The 17,622-nt window shown below is 45.1% G+C and overlaps 1 protein-coding gene across 1 annotated transcript in view; it reads left to right on the top strand.

The window, feature by feature from the left end:
• LOC113447439 (neuroblast differentiation-associated protein AHNAK-like) overlaps nt 1-17,622 on the top strand; it is a 75,096-nt gene that overhangs the window by 55,913 nt on the left and 1,561 nt on the right. The window contains 1 exon segment of the mRNA XM_087913821.1: nt 379-17,622. Within this exon segment, the coding sequence (XP_087769947.1) occupies nt 379-17,622 (17,244 nt within the window).

Here is a 17,622-nt window from a genome sequence, read left to right as displayed (position 1 = left end):
TGGAAACTAATCAAGGAGAGAAGCAACCTGGAACTAAGGAGAAATTTCTTGACAGTGAGGACAATTAACTAGTGGAACTGCTTGCCACCAGAAGTTGTGGGTGTTCCATCATTAGAGGTTTTCAATAAATGATCTAGCCATTTGACTAGAATAGTACAGGGTCTCCTGCTTGAGCAGTGGTTTGGACTAAAAGACCCCCAATCTTCATTTCCAACCCTATTATTTTATGTTCTAAGCAAGAATATTTGAAATGATGAGACGTATCAATGTAGACATTTTGGGATGTTGTTTGATACAGATTGCTACCATCAATGATTGCCTTGTTGAAGCGCACTAGTTTGAGCAGAAAGTTTGATACACAATTCCTTTTCCTTTCAGAGTGGAGATGATGAAGAGTATCAGCGGATTTACACCACGAAAATTAAACCTCGCCTTAAATCAGAAGATGGCACAGAAATTGAGCATGCAGGAACTCAAAGCAGGACCATCACAGTTACCAAAAGAGTCACAGCTTACACTGTTGATGTTACCGGCCACGAAGGTGCCAAAGAGATTGACATCAGCAGTCCTGAGTTCAAGATCAAAATTCCTAAACATGAACTTACCCAGATTTCTAATGTTGGAATTGAATCAGAACCTGGGAAAACTGTCATCAAGATCCCACACATGGATTCGCCTGGGAGAACCAGCTGTGGAAAAACCTCCCACGAAGGAGGGAAATTTTATGACGTGACATATTCTGGACCAACGATTGACTTACCTACCCGAAAATTTGAGGCAGGTGTTCCCGATACCCTTGTGGGGCAGCCAAAGATGGGGAAACCTGATATCCAAGTCTCTGACATCATGGGTAAAGGTTTGAGAGGTCAGACAGACTTCAGCAGCCCTGAAATCAATGGGAAAACTGGGGATCGACTGCAATTCGATATCAAAAGTCCTAAAATTAAAGGGGAATTGGGGGGGTTTCAAGGCGCAGGGGTAAAGGTCCCTGCCTCAGGCATTGAAGGCAAAATGACAAGTCCAGGTCTCGATGATGACAGCAAAGGAAATCTTACATTCCCTGCAATGAGAATGCCCAAATTTGGAATATCATCTCCAGGTGCTGACATTGAGGTTCCTCAACTGGATGCAACAGCTCCATCTGTGACAATCAAAGGCCCAGGAGGATTTCCAGGAGGCCCCAAAGATACGGTCGCAAGCAGAGGAATACTAGAACCAAAGTTGGATATAGGTGTAAAGGGACTGGATTTGAAAGGTGGGGTGAAATCAAAGATAGATTTTGGGGCTCCAGACATTGGATTTGAAGGCAGTGAAGACAAATTTAAAATACATCATATGGATATTCCTAAATTTTCTGTTTCAGGCCCCGCAGCAGATATCAATGTTCCAAAAGGAGGGATTGAGATTAGTGGACAGACACCTAGAATCTCTATGTCAAATATTGACTTGAATCTTAAAAGTCCCAAAGGAAAAGGAGCTGTATATATTTCGGGGCCAAAGTTTGAAGGGGACCTGAAAGGGCCTGGCATGAGTATTGAGGGCACCAATGTTGACCTTGGTGAACCATTCAAAGGTCCAAAAATCTCAATGCCCTCTGGGAAACCTACCCCAATCAAAGTTGCTGTGCCAGATGTTGACTTGAGCCTAAAAGGGACATCATTAAAGAGTGATATGGATGTTTCTGTGCCCAAACTAGAAGGTGGTCTGAAGGGCCCACAGATAGACCTCAAAGGACCCAAAGTGGACATTGTTGCTCCTGATATTGGCATCAAAGGACCTTCAGGTCAACTGAAGGGGCCTCATATCAAAACTCCACAAATCTCCATTCCAGACATTGACTTAAATTTGAAAGGCCCCAAAGCCCAGGGCGACATGGGTGTCTCCATACCAAGAATGGAAGGAGAACTGAAGGGCCCAGCTGTGGACATCAAGGGACCTAAAGTAGACATTGCAGCTCCAGATGTTGACCTTCATGGGCCTGAACTCAAAATGCCCAAATTGAAAATGCCTAAATTTGGTGTGCCCAGCTTGAAAGGTGAAGTTCCAGATATGGACGTCAGTCTTCCCCAAGGCAGCATTGACATATCTGGGCCTAAACTAGATATTGCAGCTCCAAGATTAGATATTGAAGCACCAGAAGGCAAAATTAAAGGCCCTAAAGTCAAGATGCCAGGATTACATGTGGAAGCACCAAAGGTTTCAGTTCCAGATTTTGACCTCAGCCTGAAAGGGCCATCATTAAAAAGTGACCTGGATGTTTCTGTGCCCAAACTAGAAGATGGTGTGAAGGGCCCACAGATAGACCTCAAAGGACCCAAAGTGGACATTGTTGCTCCTGACATTGGCGTCAAAGGACCTTCAGGTCAACTGAAGGGGCCTCATATCAAAACTCCACAAATCTCCATTCCAGACATTGACCTAAATTTGAAAGGCCCCAAAGTCAAGGGGGACATGGGTGTTTCCATACCAACAGTGGAAGGAGAACTAAAGGGTCCAGCTGTGGGCATCAAGGGACCTAAAGTAGATATTGCAGCCCCAGGTGTTGACCTTCATGGGCCTGAACTCAAAATGCCCAAATTGAAAATGCCTAAATTTGGCATGCCCAGCTTGAAAGGTGAAGTTCCAGATATGGACGTCAGTCTTCCCCAAGGCAGCCTTGACATCTCAGGTCCTAAAGTAGACATTGGAGCTCCTGGACTGGACATTAAGGCACCAAAGGTTTCAGTTCCTGATTTTGACCTGAGCCTAAAAGGGCCATCATTAAAGGGTGATATGGATGTTTCTGTGCCCAAACTAGAAGGTGGTCTGAAGGGCCCACAGATAGACCTCAAAGGACCCAAAGTGGACATTGTTGCTCCTGACATTGGCGTCAAAGGACCTTCAGGTCAACTGAAGGGGCCTCATATCAAAACTCCACAAATCTCCATTCCAGACATTGACTTAAATTTGAAAGGCCCCAAAGTCAAGGGGGACATAGGTGTTTCCATACCAAGAGTGGAAGGAGAACTGAAGGGGCCAGCTGTCGGCATCAAGGCTCCTAAAGTAGACATTGGTGCACCAGATGTTGACCTTCATGGGCCTGAACTCAAAATGCCCAAATTGAAAATGCCTAAATTTGGCGTGCCCAGCTTGAAAGGTGAAGTTCCTGATGTGGACGTCAGTCTTCCCCAAGGCAGCATTGACATCTCAGGTCCTAAAGTAGACATGGGAGCTCCTGGACTGGACATTAAGGCACCAAAGGTTTCAGTTCCAGATTTCGACCTCAGCCTGAAAGGGCCATCATTAAAAGGTGACGTGGATGTTTCTGTGCCCAAACTAGAAGGTGGTCTGAAGGGCCCACAGATAGACCTCAAAGGACCCAAAGTGGACATTGTTGCTCCTGACATTGGCGTCAAAGGACCTTCAGGTCAACTGAAGGGGCCTCATATTAAAACTCCACAAATCTCCATTCCAGACATTGACCTAAATTTGAAAGGCCCCAAAGTCAAGGGGGACATGGGTGTTTCCATACCACGAGTGGAAGGAGAACTGAAGGGCCCAGCTGTGGACATCAAGGGACCTAAAGTAGACATTGCAGCTCCAGATGTTGACCTTCATGGGCCTGAACTCAAAATGCCCAAATTGAAAATGCCTAAATTTGGCATGCCCAGCTTGAAAGGTGAAGTTCCTGATGTGGACGTCAGTCTTCCCCAAGGCAGCATTGACATCACAGGTCCTAAAGTAGACATGGGAGCTCCTGGACTTGACATTAAGGCACCAAAGGTTTCAGTTCCAGATTTCGACCTCAACCTGAAAGGGCCATCATTAAAAGGTGATGTGGATGTTTCTGTGCCCAAACTAGAAGGTGGTCTGAAGGGCCCACAGATAGACCTCAAAGGACCCAAAGTGGACATTGTTGCTCCTGACATTGGCATCAAAGGACCTTCAGGTCAACTGAAGGGGCCTCATATCAAAACTCCACAAATCTCCATTCCAGATATTGACCTAAATTTGAAAGGCCCCAAAATCAAGGGGGACATGGGTGTTTCCATACCCCGAGTGGAAGGAGAACTGAAGGGCCCAGCTATGGACATCAAGGGACCTAAAGTAGACATTGCAGCTCCAGATGTTGACCTTCATGGGCCTGAACTCAAAATGCCCAAATTGAAAATGCCTAAATTTGGCGTGCCCAGCTTGAAAGGTGAAGTTCCAGATATGGACGTCAGTCTTCCCCAAGGCAGCCTTGACTTCACAGGTCCTAAAGTAGACATTGGAGCTCCTGGACTGGACATTAAGGCACCAAAGGTTTCAGTTCCAGATTTTGACCTGAGCCTAAAAGGGCCATCATTAAAGGGTGATATGGATGTTTCTGTGCCCAAACTAGAAGGTGGTCTGAAGGGCCCACAGATAGACCTCAAAGGACCCAAAGTGGACATTGTTGCTCCTGATATTGGCATCAAAGGACCTTCAGGTCAACTGAAGGGGCCTCATATCAAAACTCCACAAATCTCCATTCCAGACATTGACTTAAATTTGAAAGGCCCCAAAGTCAAGGGCGACATGGGTGTCTCCATACCAAGAATGGACGGAGAACTGAAGGGCCCAGCTGTGGACATCAAGGGACCTAAAGTAGACATTGCAGCTCCAGATGTTGACCTTCATGGGCCTGAACTCAAAATGCCTAAATTGAAAATGCCTAAATTTAGTGTGCCCAGCTTGAAAGGTGAAGTTCCTGATGTGGACGTCAGTCTTACCCAGGGCAGCCTTGACTTCACAGGTCCTAAAGTAGATATTGCAGCCCCAGGATGGGATCTTGGAGCACCAGAAGGCAAAATTAAAGGTCCCAAAGTCAAGATGCCAGAAATGCATATTAAAGGTCCTAAAATCTCCATGCCAGACACTGATTTGAATCTAAAGGGGCCCAAACTCACAGGAGATGTTGATGTTTCTATTCCAAAATTAGAAAGTGACATAAAAGGGCCAGAAATTGATATCAAAGGGCCAAAATTAGATATTGAAGTTCCAGATGTTGACCTACATGGACCAGAAGGGAAATTGAAGATGCCAAAATTCAAAATGCCTAAGTTTGGAATACCCAGCTTCAAAGGAGAAGGTCCCGATATAGATGTAAGCCTCCCTAAAGGAGATTTTGACGTTTCTGTTCCAACAGTTGATGTAGCAGCACCAAGTTTAGACATTGAAAGCCCAGAAGGAAAACTAAAAGGATCCAAATTTAAGATGCCAGAGTTTAATATTCATGCACCAAAGATATCAATGCCAGATGTAGATTTGAATCTAAGAGGGCCAAAATGGAAAGGGAATGCAGATATTTCTGGATCAAAAATAGAAGGTGAACTTAAGGGTCCCCAGTTTGATATTGAAGATAATAAACTGGATGTTGATGTCCCTGATGTAGAGCTGGAAGGGCCTGAAGGAAAAATTAAAGGATCCAAATTCAAGATGCCAAAACTGAATATTAAAGCTCCCAAAATCTCCATGCCAGATGTAGATCTCAAAGTCCCCAAAATGAAGGGTGAAATGGATGTGACTGTTCCAAAACTAGAAGGAGATTTGAAAGGACCCAATCTTGCTACACCAAAATTGGATATAGATCTCCCAGAAGTTGAACTTGAAGGCCCAGAAGCCAAGTTGAAGATGCCCAAAATGAAGCTACCAAAATTTGGAACACCTGGATTGAAAGGAGAGGGTCCTGATGTTAATGTGAGCCTTCCCAAAGGAGATTTGGATGTTTCAGGGCCAAAAATAGATATTGATATGCCAAGTGTGGACCTTGAAGGCCCAGAAGGAAAACTGAAAGGTCCAAAGTTTAAAATGCCTGAAATGCATTTCAAAACACCCAAGGTCTCCATGCCAGACTTCAGTTTGAAAGGTCCAAATGTGAAAGGTGATATGGATGTTTCCATTCCAACATTACAAGGAGAATTCAAGGGACCCAGCATTGATATCAAGAAGCCTACAGTAGAACTAAGTGGTCCAGACGTTGATCTCCAGAGTGAGGGGAAACTAAAAATGCCAAAATTGAAGATGCCAATTTTTACTGTTTCAAGCCCAAAACTAGAAAGTCCTGATGTACAACTAAGCTTGCCAAAAGGAGAAATTGACATCTCAGGTCCAGAGATAGATGTGGAAGCTCCAGAACTTGATATTGAAGGTCCTGAAGGAAAGCTGAAAGGTTCAAAATTTAAGATGCCAAAACTAAATATCAAAGCACCAAAGATCTCCATGCCTGATGTAGACTTGAACATCAAAGGACCTGGAGCGAGAGGACAGATGGATGTAACTGTACCAAATATTGGAGGCAATCTTGAAGGACCTCAGATTGATGTAAAGTCTCCGAAACTGGATGTGGAAGCACCAGACATTCACTTAGAATGTCCAGAAGGAAAATTAAAAGGGCCCAAATTTAAGATGCCTGAAATGCACATCAAAACTCCAAAAATCTCTATGCCAGATGTTGATCTGAACCTCAGAGGCCCAAAACTGAAGGGAGATGTTGATGTTTCTGTTCCAAAGCTGGAAGGTGACCTAAAAGGGCCAGATGTGGATATCAAAGGCCCCAAACTAGACATTGATGCACCTGATGTTGAACTTCATGGACCAGAAGGAAAGTTGAAAATGCCTAAGTTCAAGATGCCCAAGTTTGGCATGCCTGGTTTCAAAGGGGAAGGTCCAGGTGTGGATGTAAGCCTCCCCAAAGGAGATCTTGATGCTTCTGGTCCAAAAGTTGAACTTGAAGGACCAAGCTTGGACATTGAAGGCCCAGAAGGAAAAATGAAAGGGCCCAAGTTTAAGATGCCGGAGATGCACATCAAAGCTCCAAAGATTTCCATGCCAGATGTTGATTTAAATCTCAAAGGTCCAAAGCTGAAGGGAGATGTGGATGTGTCTGTTCCTAAGCTAGAAAGTGGCCTCAAAGGGCCAGATGTGGATATCAAGGGTCCCAAAGTGGATATTGATGCACCTAGTGTGGAACTTCATGGACCAGAAGGAAAGTTGAAGATGCCAAAATTCAAAATCCCCAAATTTGGAATGCCCAGTTTCAAAGGAGAAGGTCCAGATGTTGACGTAAGCCTCCCTAAAGGAGATCTGAAAGGCCCAGATGTGGATATCAAAGGTCCTAAAATGGACATTGATGCACCTGATGTTGAAATTGAAGGTCCTGAAGGAAAATGGAAAACTCCGAAGTTTAAGATGCCTGAAATGCACATAAAGGCTCCCAAAATCTCCATGCCAGACTTTGACTTGAACCTAAAAGGTTCTAAAGTCAAAGGTGATGTTGATGTTTCAATTCCTAAACTGGAAGGAAATCTGAAAGGCCCAGAGATTGATATTAAAGATCCCAAACTCGATGTTGATGTCCCAGATGTTGACCTACATGGACCGGAAGGAAAATTAAAAATGCCCAAGTTCAAGATGCCCAAGTTTGGCATGCCCGGCTTCAAAGCAGAAGGCCCAGATGTTGATATGAGTCTCCCCAAAGCAGACCTTGATGTTTCTCTTCCCAAAGTTGATCTTGAAGCACCAACTTTGGACATTGAAGGCCCAGAGGGAAAAGTGAAAGGGCCGAAATTTAAGATGCCTGAAATGCACATCAAGACCCCAAAGATCTCCATGCCAGAGGTCAAAGGTCCAAAGCTAAAGGGAGATGTTGATGTTTCTGTTCCAAAGCTGGAAGGCCCAGATGTAGATATCAAAGGTCCCAAACTGGATATTGATGCACCTGATGTAGAAATTGAAGGTCCTGAAGGAAAGTGGAAAAGTCCCAAATTTAAGATGCCTGAAATGCACATCAAAGCTCCAAAGTTCTCCATGCCAGATGTAGACTTAAACCTACGAGGTCCAAAACTGAAGGGAGATGTTGATGTTATTGTTCCAAAGCTGGAAGGTGACCTAAAAGGGCCAGAAGTGGATATCAAAGGCCCCAAACTAGACATTGATGCACCTGATGTTGAACTTCATGGACCAGAAGGAAAGTTGAAGATGCCGAAGTTCAAGATGCCCAAGTTTGGCATGCCTGGTTTCAAAGGGGAAGGTCCAGGTGTGGATGTAAGCCTCCCCAAAGGAGATCTTGATCTTTCTGGTCCAAAGGTTGAACTTGAAGCACCAAGTTTGGACATTGAAGGCCCAGAAGGAAAAGTGAAAGGGCCCAGGTTTAAGATGCCTGAAATGCACATCAAGACCCCAAAGATCTCTATGCCTGATATTGATCTGAACCTCAAAGGCCCAAAACTGAAGGGAGATGTGGATGTTTCTGTTCCCAAGCTGGAAGGTGACGTAAGAGGTCCAGATGTGGATATAAAAGGTCCCAAACTAGACATTGATGCCCCTGATGTGGAACTTCATGGACCAGAAGGAAAGTTGAAGATGCCCAAATTCAAAATGCCCAAATTTGGAATGCCCAGTTTCAAAGGGGAAGGTCCAGATGTGGATGTAAGCCTCCCCAAAGGAGATCTTGATCTTTCTGGTCCAAAGGTTGAACTTGAAGCACCAAGTTTGGACATTGAAGGTCCTGAAGGAAAAGTGAAAGGCCCCAAATTTAAGATGCCTGAAATGCACATCAAGACCCCAAAGATCTCTATGCCTGATATTGATCTGAACCTCAAAGGTCCAAAGCTGAAGGGGGATGTGGATGTATCTGTTCCCAAGCTGGAAGGTGACCTAAAAGGGCCAGATGTGGATATCAAAGGCCCCAAACTAGACATTGATGCCCCTGATGTGGAACTTCATGGACCAGAAGGAAAGTTGAAAATGCCTAAATTCAAGATGCCCAAATTTGGCATGCCTGGTTTCAAAGGGGAAGGTCCAGATGTGGATGTAAGCCTCCCCAAAGGAGATCTTGATCTTTCTGGTCCAAATGTTGAACTTGAAGGACCAAGTTTGGACATTGAAGGCCCAGAAGGAAAAATGAAAGGTCCCAAGTTTAAGATGCCTGAAATGCACTTCAAGACCCCAAAGATCTCCATGCCTGATTTTGATCTGAACCTCAAAGGTCCAAAGCTAAAGGGAGATGTGGATATTTCTGTTCCAAAGCTAGAAGGTCCAGATGTGGATATCAAGGGTCCCAAATTGGATATTGATGCACCTGGTGTAGAAATTGAAGGCCCAGAAGGGAAGTGGAAAACTCCGAAGTTTAAGATGCCCGAAATGAACATCAAAGCTCCCAAAATCTCCATGCCAGACTTTGACTTGAACCTCAAAGGTCCCAGAGTGAAAGGAGATGTGGATGTCTCAGTCCCGAGCTTGGAAGGTGATCTGAAGGGCCCTGACATTGACATCAAAGGGCCTAAACTAGACGTCGATGTTCCAGATGTTGATCTTGAAGGCCCAGAAGGGAAGTGGAAAGGACCCAAATTTAAGATGCCTGAGATCAAAGCTCCCAAAATCTCCATGCCAGACTTTGACTTGAACCTGAAAGGACCTAAAGTGAAAGGAGATGTGGATGTTCCTGTGCCAAAGTTGGAAGGTGACCTGAAAGGTCCTGATGTGGACATCAAAGGGCCCAAAGTTGGTGTTGACCTTCCAGAAGTTGACCTTGAAGGGCCTGAAGGAAAACTTAAAGGTCCTAAGTTTAAGATGCCTGAAATGCATTTTAATGTTCCTAAAATCTCTATGCCTGATATAGATTTGAACTGGAGGAAGCCTAAAGTAGAAGCTGATGTATCTATACCAACGGTGGAGGGGGATTTGAAAGGTCCAAGTGTGGACATCAAAGGTCCCAAAGTAGGTATTGATGTCCCTGATGTTGACATAGAAGGACCAGAAGGGAAATGGAAAGGGCCCAAATTTAAGATGCCAGAAATGAACATCAAAGCTCCCAAAATTTCCATGCCAGATTTTGACTTGAATTTGAAAGGTCCTAAAATGAAAGGAGATGTTGATGTTTCTGTGCCAAAGCTAGAGGGGGATGTTAAGGGGCCAGAATTCGATATTGATGCACCCCAATTAGATATTAGTGCTCCCGATATAAGTGTGGAAGTACCAGAGGGAAAGATAAAAGGTCCTAAATTTAAGATGCCCGAAATGCACATCAAAGGTCCAAAGATCTCCATGCCAGATTTTGACTTGAACCTCAAAGGTCCAAAACTGAAGGGCGATGTTGATGTTTCTGTTCCCAAACTGGAAGGAGATCTGAAAGGCCCTGATATCAGAGGTCCCAAATTGGACATTGATGCACCTGATGTAGAAATTGAAGGCCCAGAAGGGAGGTGGAAAGGTCCCAAGTTTAAGATGCCTGAAATGAACATCAAAGCTCCCAAAATCTCCATGCCAGACTTTGACTTGAACCTCAAAGGTCCCAGAATGAAAGGAGATGTGGATGTCTCAGTCCCGAGCTTGGAAGGTGATCTGAAGAGCCCTGACATTGACATCAAAGGGCCCAAATTAGACGTTGATGTTCCAGATGTCGATCTTGAAGGCCCAGAAGGGAAGTGGAAAGGACCCAAATTTAAGATGCCTGAAATGAACATCAAAGCTCCCAAAATCTCCATGCCAGACTTTGACTTGAACCTGAAAGGACCTAAAATGAAAGGAGATGTGGATGTTTCATTGCCAAAAGTTGAAGCCCCTGATGTGGACATTCAAGGCCCCAAAATGGACATTGATATGCCCGATGTTGACTTGCATGGTCCAGAGGGTAAAATCAAGCTGCCCAAATTTAAAATGCCCAAGTTTGGGATGCCTGGATTTAAAGGAGAAGGTCCTTCAGTGGATGTGACCATACCCAAGGGAGAAGTGGATATATCTGGTCCCAAACTAGATATTGAAACACCTGATCTGGAAATCGAACACCCAGAGGGAAAAATGAAAGGCCCCAAAATGAAGATGCCGGAAATGCATTTTAACGTCCCCAAAATTTCAATGCCAGATATTGATTTGAATTTGAAAGGCCCAAAACTCAAAGGAGATGTAGGAGGTGACATTAAAGGACCCGACATTGCAATCAAAGGACCTGATGTTGAACTGGAGACACCTAAAGTAGACATTGAAGCAAAACCAAAGAAATCACGATTTAAACTTCCTAGATTCAATTTTTCTGGCCCCAAACTTCATACACCTGAAGTTGATGTGAAGGTCAAGAAACCAGATGTTGATATCTCAGGGCCAAAAGTGAATGTTCAGAGTCCAGATGTGGATATCCAAGGAAAAGCAAAAGGTTCTAAATTTAAAATGCCGTCATTGAATATCTCCTCCCCTAAAGTCTCAATGCCAGATGTGGAATTAAATTTGAAAGGGCCTAAATTAAAGGGAGACCTGAATGTTTCTTCACCAAGCCTGGAAGGAGATTTGAAAGCCCCTGAGGTTGATATCAAAGGACCCAAGATGGAGGTTGGTGCACCAGAAGTTGATGTTCATGGCCCTGAAGGCAAACTCAAAATGCCTAGGTTTAAAATGCCCAAATTTGGAATACCAGGAATCAAAGCAGAAGCTCCTGATGTGGACGTAACCCTTCCCAAAGCTGATCTTGACCTGTCGGGCCCCAAAGTGGACATTGAAACTCCTGACCTAGAAGGGCCAGAAGGGAAGCTGAAAGGTCCAAGGTTTAAGATGCCAGAAATGCATATCAAAACTCCTAAAATCTCAATGCCAGACATAGACCTAAATCTGAAAGGCCCCAAATTGAAGGGAGACGTTGATGTCTCTGTGCCAAAGTTGGAGGGTGACTTGAAGGGCCCTGAGGTTGACATCAAAGGTCCAAAGGTAGACATTGATGTTCCAGATGTTGACCTTGAAGGCCCAGAAGGAAAACTGAAAGGACCCAGGTTTAAGATGCCTGACATACATTTTAAAACCCCTAAAATCTCTGTACCAGATTTTGACTTGAATTTGAAAGGCCATAAAGTCAAAGGAGATATTGATATGAAAGCTCCCACACTGGAAGGTGACTTCGAGGGTCCAGAAATAGATATCAAAGGCCCCAAAGTGGACGTTGATATCCCTGAGGTGGACATAGAAGGCCCAGAAGGAAAAGTGAAAGGCCCGAAATTTAAGATGCCTGACATGCACTTTAAGGCTCCCAAAATTTCCATGCCAGATTTTGACTTAAACCTGAAAGGACCCAAATTAAAAGGAGATGCAGATGTGACCTTACCTACATTGGAAGGTGATTTGAAAGGCCCAGAAGTTGATATCAAAGCACCTAAACTTGATGTAGATGTTCCTGATATTGAACTGGAGGCCCCAGAAGGAAAGTGGAAAGGACCCAAATTTAAGATGCCGGACATGAACATCAAGGCCCCTAAGATCTCAATGCCAGATGTGGATTTCAACCTGAAAGGACCTAAACTCAAGGGAGATATGGATGTCTCAGCCCCAGGACTGCAGGGAGAACTTAGAGGACCAGAGATTGACATCAAAGGTCCAAAGCTGGACGTTGAGGTCCCAGATGTTGATCTACACGGACCAGAAGGAAAACTGAAGATGCCAAAATTCAAGATGCCCAAGTTTGGCATGCCTGGCTTCAAAGGGGAAGGCCCAGAGGTGGATATAAGCCTCCCCAAAGGAGATCTTGATCTTTCTGGTCCAAAGGTTGAACTTGAAGCACCAAGTTTGGACATTGAAGGTCCTGAAGGAAAAGTGAAAGGCCCCAAATTTAAGATGCCTGAAATGCACATCAAGACACCAAAGATCTCCATGCCAGATGTAGACTTCAACCTCAAAGGTCCAAAGTTGAAGGGAGATGTGGATGTTTCTATTCCAAAGATGGAAGGTCCGGATGTGGATATCAAAGGTCCCAAACTGGATATTGATGCACCTGATGTAGAAATTGAAGGTCCTGAAGGAAAGTGGAAAAGTCCCAAGTTTAAGATGCCTGAAATGCACATCAAAGCTCCCAAAATCTCCATGCCAGACTTTGACTTGAACCTCAAAGGTCCCAGAGTGAAAGGAGATGTGGATGTCTCAGTCCCGAACTTGGAAGGTGATCTGAAAGGCCCTGACATTGACATCAAAGGGCCCAAACTAGACGTCGATGTTCCAGATGTTGATCTCGAAGGACCTGAAGGGAAGTGGAGAGGACCCAAATTTAAAATGCCAGAGATGCATTTTAAGACTCCTAAACTCTCAATGCCAGATGTGGACTTAAACCTGAAAGCTCCCAAACTGAAAGGAGACCTGAATGTCTCGGTTCCAGAGGGTGATTTGAAAGGCCCAGAAATTGACATCAAAGGTCCAAAGCTAGATATTGATCCTCCAGATGTTGACCTACATGGTCCAGAAGGAAAACTTAAAATGCCCAAGTTCAAGATGCCCAAGTTTGGCATGCCCAGCTTCAAAGGGGAAGGTCCAGATGTGAATGTAAGCCTCCCAAAAGCAGACCTTGATATTTCTGTCCCAAAAGTTGAACTTGAAGCACCATGTATGGACATTGAAGGCCCAGAAGGAAAAGTGAAAGGCCCCAAATTTAAGATGCCTGAAATGCACATCAAGACCCCAAAGGTCTCAATGCCCGATATTGACCTGAACCTCAAAGGTCCGAAATTGAAGGGAGATGTTGATGTGTCTGTCCCAAAGCTGGAAGGAGATCTGAAAGGTCCAGATGTGGATATAAAAGGTCCCAAACTAGACATTGATGCACCTGATGTTGAACTTCATGGACCAGAAGGAAAGTTGAAGATGCCCAAATTCAAAATGCCCAAATTTGGAATGCCCAGCTTCAAAGGGGAAGGTCCAGATGTGGACGTAAGCCTCCCCAAAGGAGATCTTGATGTTTCTGTCCCACAAGTTGAACTTGAAGCTCCATGTTTGGACATTGAAGGCCCAGAAGGAAAAGTTAAAGGACCCAGATTTAAGATGCCTGAAATGCACTTCAAGACACCAAAGATCTCCATGCCTGATATTGACCTGAACCTCAAAGGTCCGAAATTGAAGGGAGATGTTGATGTGTCTATTCCAAAGCTGGAAGGAGATCTGAAAGGCCCAGATGTGGATATCAAAGGTCCCAAATTGGATATTGATGCACCAGATGTAGAAATTGAAGGCCCAGAAGGGAGGTGGAAGAGTCCCAAGTTTAAGATGCCCGAAATGAACATCAAAGCTCCCAAAATCTCCATGCCAGACTTTGACTTGAACCTCAAAGGTCCCAGAGTGAAAGGAGATGTGGATGTCTCAGTCCCGAGCTTGGAAGGTGATCTGAAGGGCCCTGACATTGACATCAAAGGGCCTAAACTAGACGTCGATGTTCCAGATGTTGATCTTGAAGGCCCAGAAGGGAAGTTGAAAGGACCCAAATTTAAGGTGCCAGAAATGCATTTTAAGGCCCCTACATTTTCTCTGCCTGATATGAACTTGAAAGGTCCGAAGATGAAAGGAGATGTGGATGTATCTGTGCCAAAGATTGAAGGTGATCTTAAAGGTCCAGAAATAGATATTAATGTTCCTCAGATCGATCCTCCTGACATTGATATTAAAGGACCTGAAGGCAAAATGAAAGGCCCGAAATTTCAGATGCCTGAATTTAACATCAAGGCCCCCAAAATCAGCATGCCAGACATGGACTTCAACCTCAGAGGCCCTAAACTGAAAGGAGACGTAGATCTAGAAGTATCTGCTCCCAAAATAGATACTGATTTGAAGGAGCCCGATCTTGATATCAAGGGCCCTAAACTGGATGTCTCCATACCTGATGTGGATTTGCAATGTCCAGAGGGAAAACTCAAAGGTCCTAAGATCAAGATGCCTGAAATGCATTTTAAAACTCCCAAAATCTCCATGCCGGATTTTGACTTGAACTTGAAAGGTCCCAAAATGAAAGGAGATGTAGATGTTTCAGTGCCTAGGTTGGAAGCTGACCTGAAGGCTCCTGATGTTGACATCAGAGGTCCCAAAGTAGACATCGATGTTGGAGGTCCTGAAGGAAGTTGGAAAGGTCCAAAAATTAAGATGCCTGAAATGCAGATGAAAACCCCTCAAATCTCCATGCCTGATGTACAGCTCGGTCTGAAAGGTGATGTCTCTGGACTAAAACTTGGAGATTTGAAAGGTCCTGAAATTGACATTGCATGTCCTACTGTTGATATCCACGGTCCAGATGGAAAAGTAAAATTACCCAAGATGAAGCTTCCTAAATTTGGCACCCCTGAGTTCAAAGGAGAAGGACCTCAGTTGGACGTCAACCTGCCTGAAGGAGAGTTGAAAGTATCAGGTTCTGATGTGAAAATTGAAGCTCCGAGTTTGGACATCAAAGGACCAGAAGGACAACTGAAGGGTCCTACAGTGAAGATGCCTGAAATGCATTTCAAAACACCTCAGATCTCCATGCCAGAAATTGACCTAAATCTGAAAGGTCACAAGGTGAAGGGTGATGTGGATGTCTCCATTCCTGGAATCCAAGGACCAGGGATTGAAGCTAAAGCTCCAGAGATTGACTTGGAATGTCCTGATGTGAATATTGAAGGGCCAGAGGGCAATGTTAAACTCCCCAAATTTAAGATGCCGAAATTTGGGTTTGGAGCAAAGAGCCCCAAGGCTGATGTGAAATCTCCCACTTTGGACGTGTCTCTTCCAGAAGCTGAGCTGAACGTTGAGTCACCAGATGCTGCCATTTCTGCCAAAGGGAAGAAAAGCAAATTCAAAATGCCCAAACTCCACATGAGTGGACCTAAAGTCAAAGGCAAGAAGGGTGGTTTTGATGTGAGTGAAGAAATGGATGCCAATTTGAAATCACCAGATTTGGAAGGAAGCCTCTCGGTCCCAGACGCATCCTTGACAGCAGACGCCAACATCAAATCCCCCAAGGGAAAGAAACCGGTCTTTGGAAAACTCTCATTTCCTGATGTTGAGTTTGACATCAAATCTCCCATGTTCAAGGCTGATGCTTCTTTGCCTAAGGTGGAAGGAGAGGTCAAGCTGCCAGGAATGGATGTGACATCACCCAGTCTTGAAGCTTCCGTTCCCAGTGGAAGTGCAAGTGTCAACATTGGAGGTCCCGATATTGGTCTTAAGGCCCCCGAGTTCAAGCTCTCAGGTGAAAGCGTTGGCCTGGCTGGTCCCAAATTGGAAGGAGATCTGAGAATCCCCAGCGCTGAGGCCAACCTTACCATTCCTGACGTCAACCTGAAAGGTCCATCAGTCAACATACCCCCTGTGGATGTTTCCGCACCTTCCTTCTCTGCCCCCGGTGTCGATGTTCATTTGAAAGGACCAAAGCTAAAAGGTGATGTTGATCTCCCAGGGGCCGAACTCCAAGGCCCAGGAGGGAAGCTGAAATTCCCCAAGTTCAGCTTGCCAAAATTTGGGAAGCCAGGAACGAACCTGGAAGGGCCAGACGTAGACATTCAAGAACAGCTGCCCTCTGAACACCTTGATGTCTCTTGCCCACGAATTGGAGGAGAGGCAAGCATTCCTGAAATGGATGTGAACCTGAAAGGACCAAAGCTAGGAAAAGACCTGGGTTTTTCTGGTGAGATTAAAGCTCCAAAGATGGATGTTCGCACGCCAGATGTTGGCGTCGGTGGATTTGAAGGGAAGTTTCAGATGCAAAAGCCTTCAGGTCTAGACGTCAATCTAACAGCTCCAGATGTTGACATGAAAGGGCCGAAAGTGAAGATGACTTCGGAAGGAGGCATCTCTGGACCTGACGTAGACATCAATCTGAAAGGACCAAAGATCAAAGGAGATTTCGGCATTTCTGGTAGCATGACATCCCCCAAGGTGGAAGGCTCTGGAGGTGGAGTTAAACTTCCCTGCATGAAACTTCCGCAGTTTGGCATCGCTGGTGAAGGAGGCAGCATTTCAGGACCACAGATCAAAGGACCTGAAGTTGACTTTGATTTGAACATGAAAGGACCAAGTTTGACAGGAGACGCCCAGTTTGCTACTGACTTGAAAGGTCAACACGTTGGGCTAGAAATGCCAGGCATGAAGGTTTCTGGCCTGGACTTGGACACTGGGACCCCGGATATCTGTTTGAGAGGACCTTCCCTCAATGTCTCAGGTCCAAAGGTTTCTGGGCCGGACTTTGAGGTCAATCTGAAAGGGCCCAAGGCCAAAACGCCAGAGCTACACATGGGCGCCAAAGGGACAGGGGACTTTCACTTTTCTGGACCAAACATAGGAGGTGATCTCAGTGGTCCCAAATTAGGCATCAAAGGTCCTTCTGTTGGGATGGATGCTCCACAAGGCCATTTAGAAAGTTCACCTGGGAAGGTGTTCTTCCCTAAAATGAAAATACCAAAATTTGTGGTGGCAGGGCAGGAACCGGTGGGAAGAGAAGTCGGAGTCGATGTTGAGTTTCCCCAACCGCCACAAGCAAGTCTCCACGTTGAGGCAGGCGCAGTTGAGCTGGAAGAACCTGACCTGAAATTGAAGAAATCTAAAATCAAAATGCCCAAGTTTGCCTTCTCCAAACCCAAAGTCAAGGCAAGTGTTGGCTCCCCAGAGGTCTCAACATCTGGGGCCAGAGTTGAAGGAGAGCTCAAAGCAAGTTTAGGGTCCTTAGAAGGTGAAGTGGAAGTAGGGGAAGCAGCTGTCTCGCCCAAAGGAAAGTTCTCCTTCTTCAAGACCAAAAAGTCTCGGCACCGGTCGTCCTCGTTTAGTGATGAGCACTCCTCGCACTCCACCCCGACCGGCACGCTGGAGCACGAAGGAGACAAAAGCAAGCATGCCAAGATCAAATTTGGCACTTTT

Source organism: Pseudonaja textilis, chromosome 16 (genome assembly GCF_049901715.1).
Source record: "Pseudonaja textilis isolate UNSWEBS1 chromosome 16, rPseTex1.2, whole genome shotgun sequence".
Lineage (NCBI taxonomy): Eukaryota > Metazoa > Chordata > Lepidosauria > Squamata > Elapidae > Pseudonaja > Pseudonaja textilis.
This window is presented reverse-complemented; position numbering and strand designations above follow the sequence as displayed.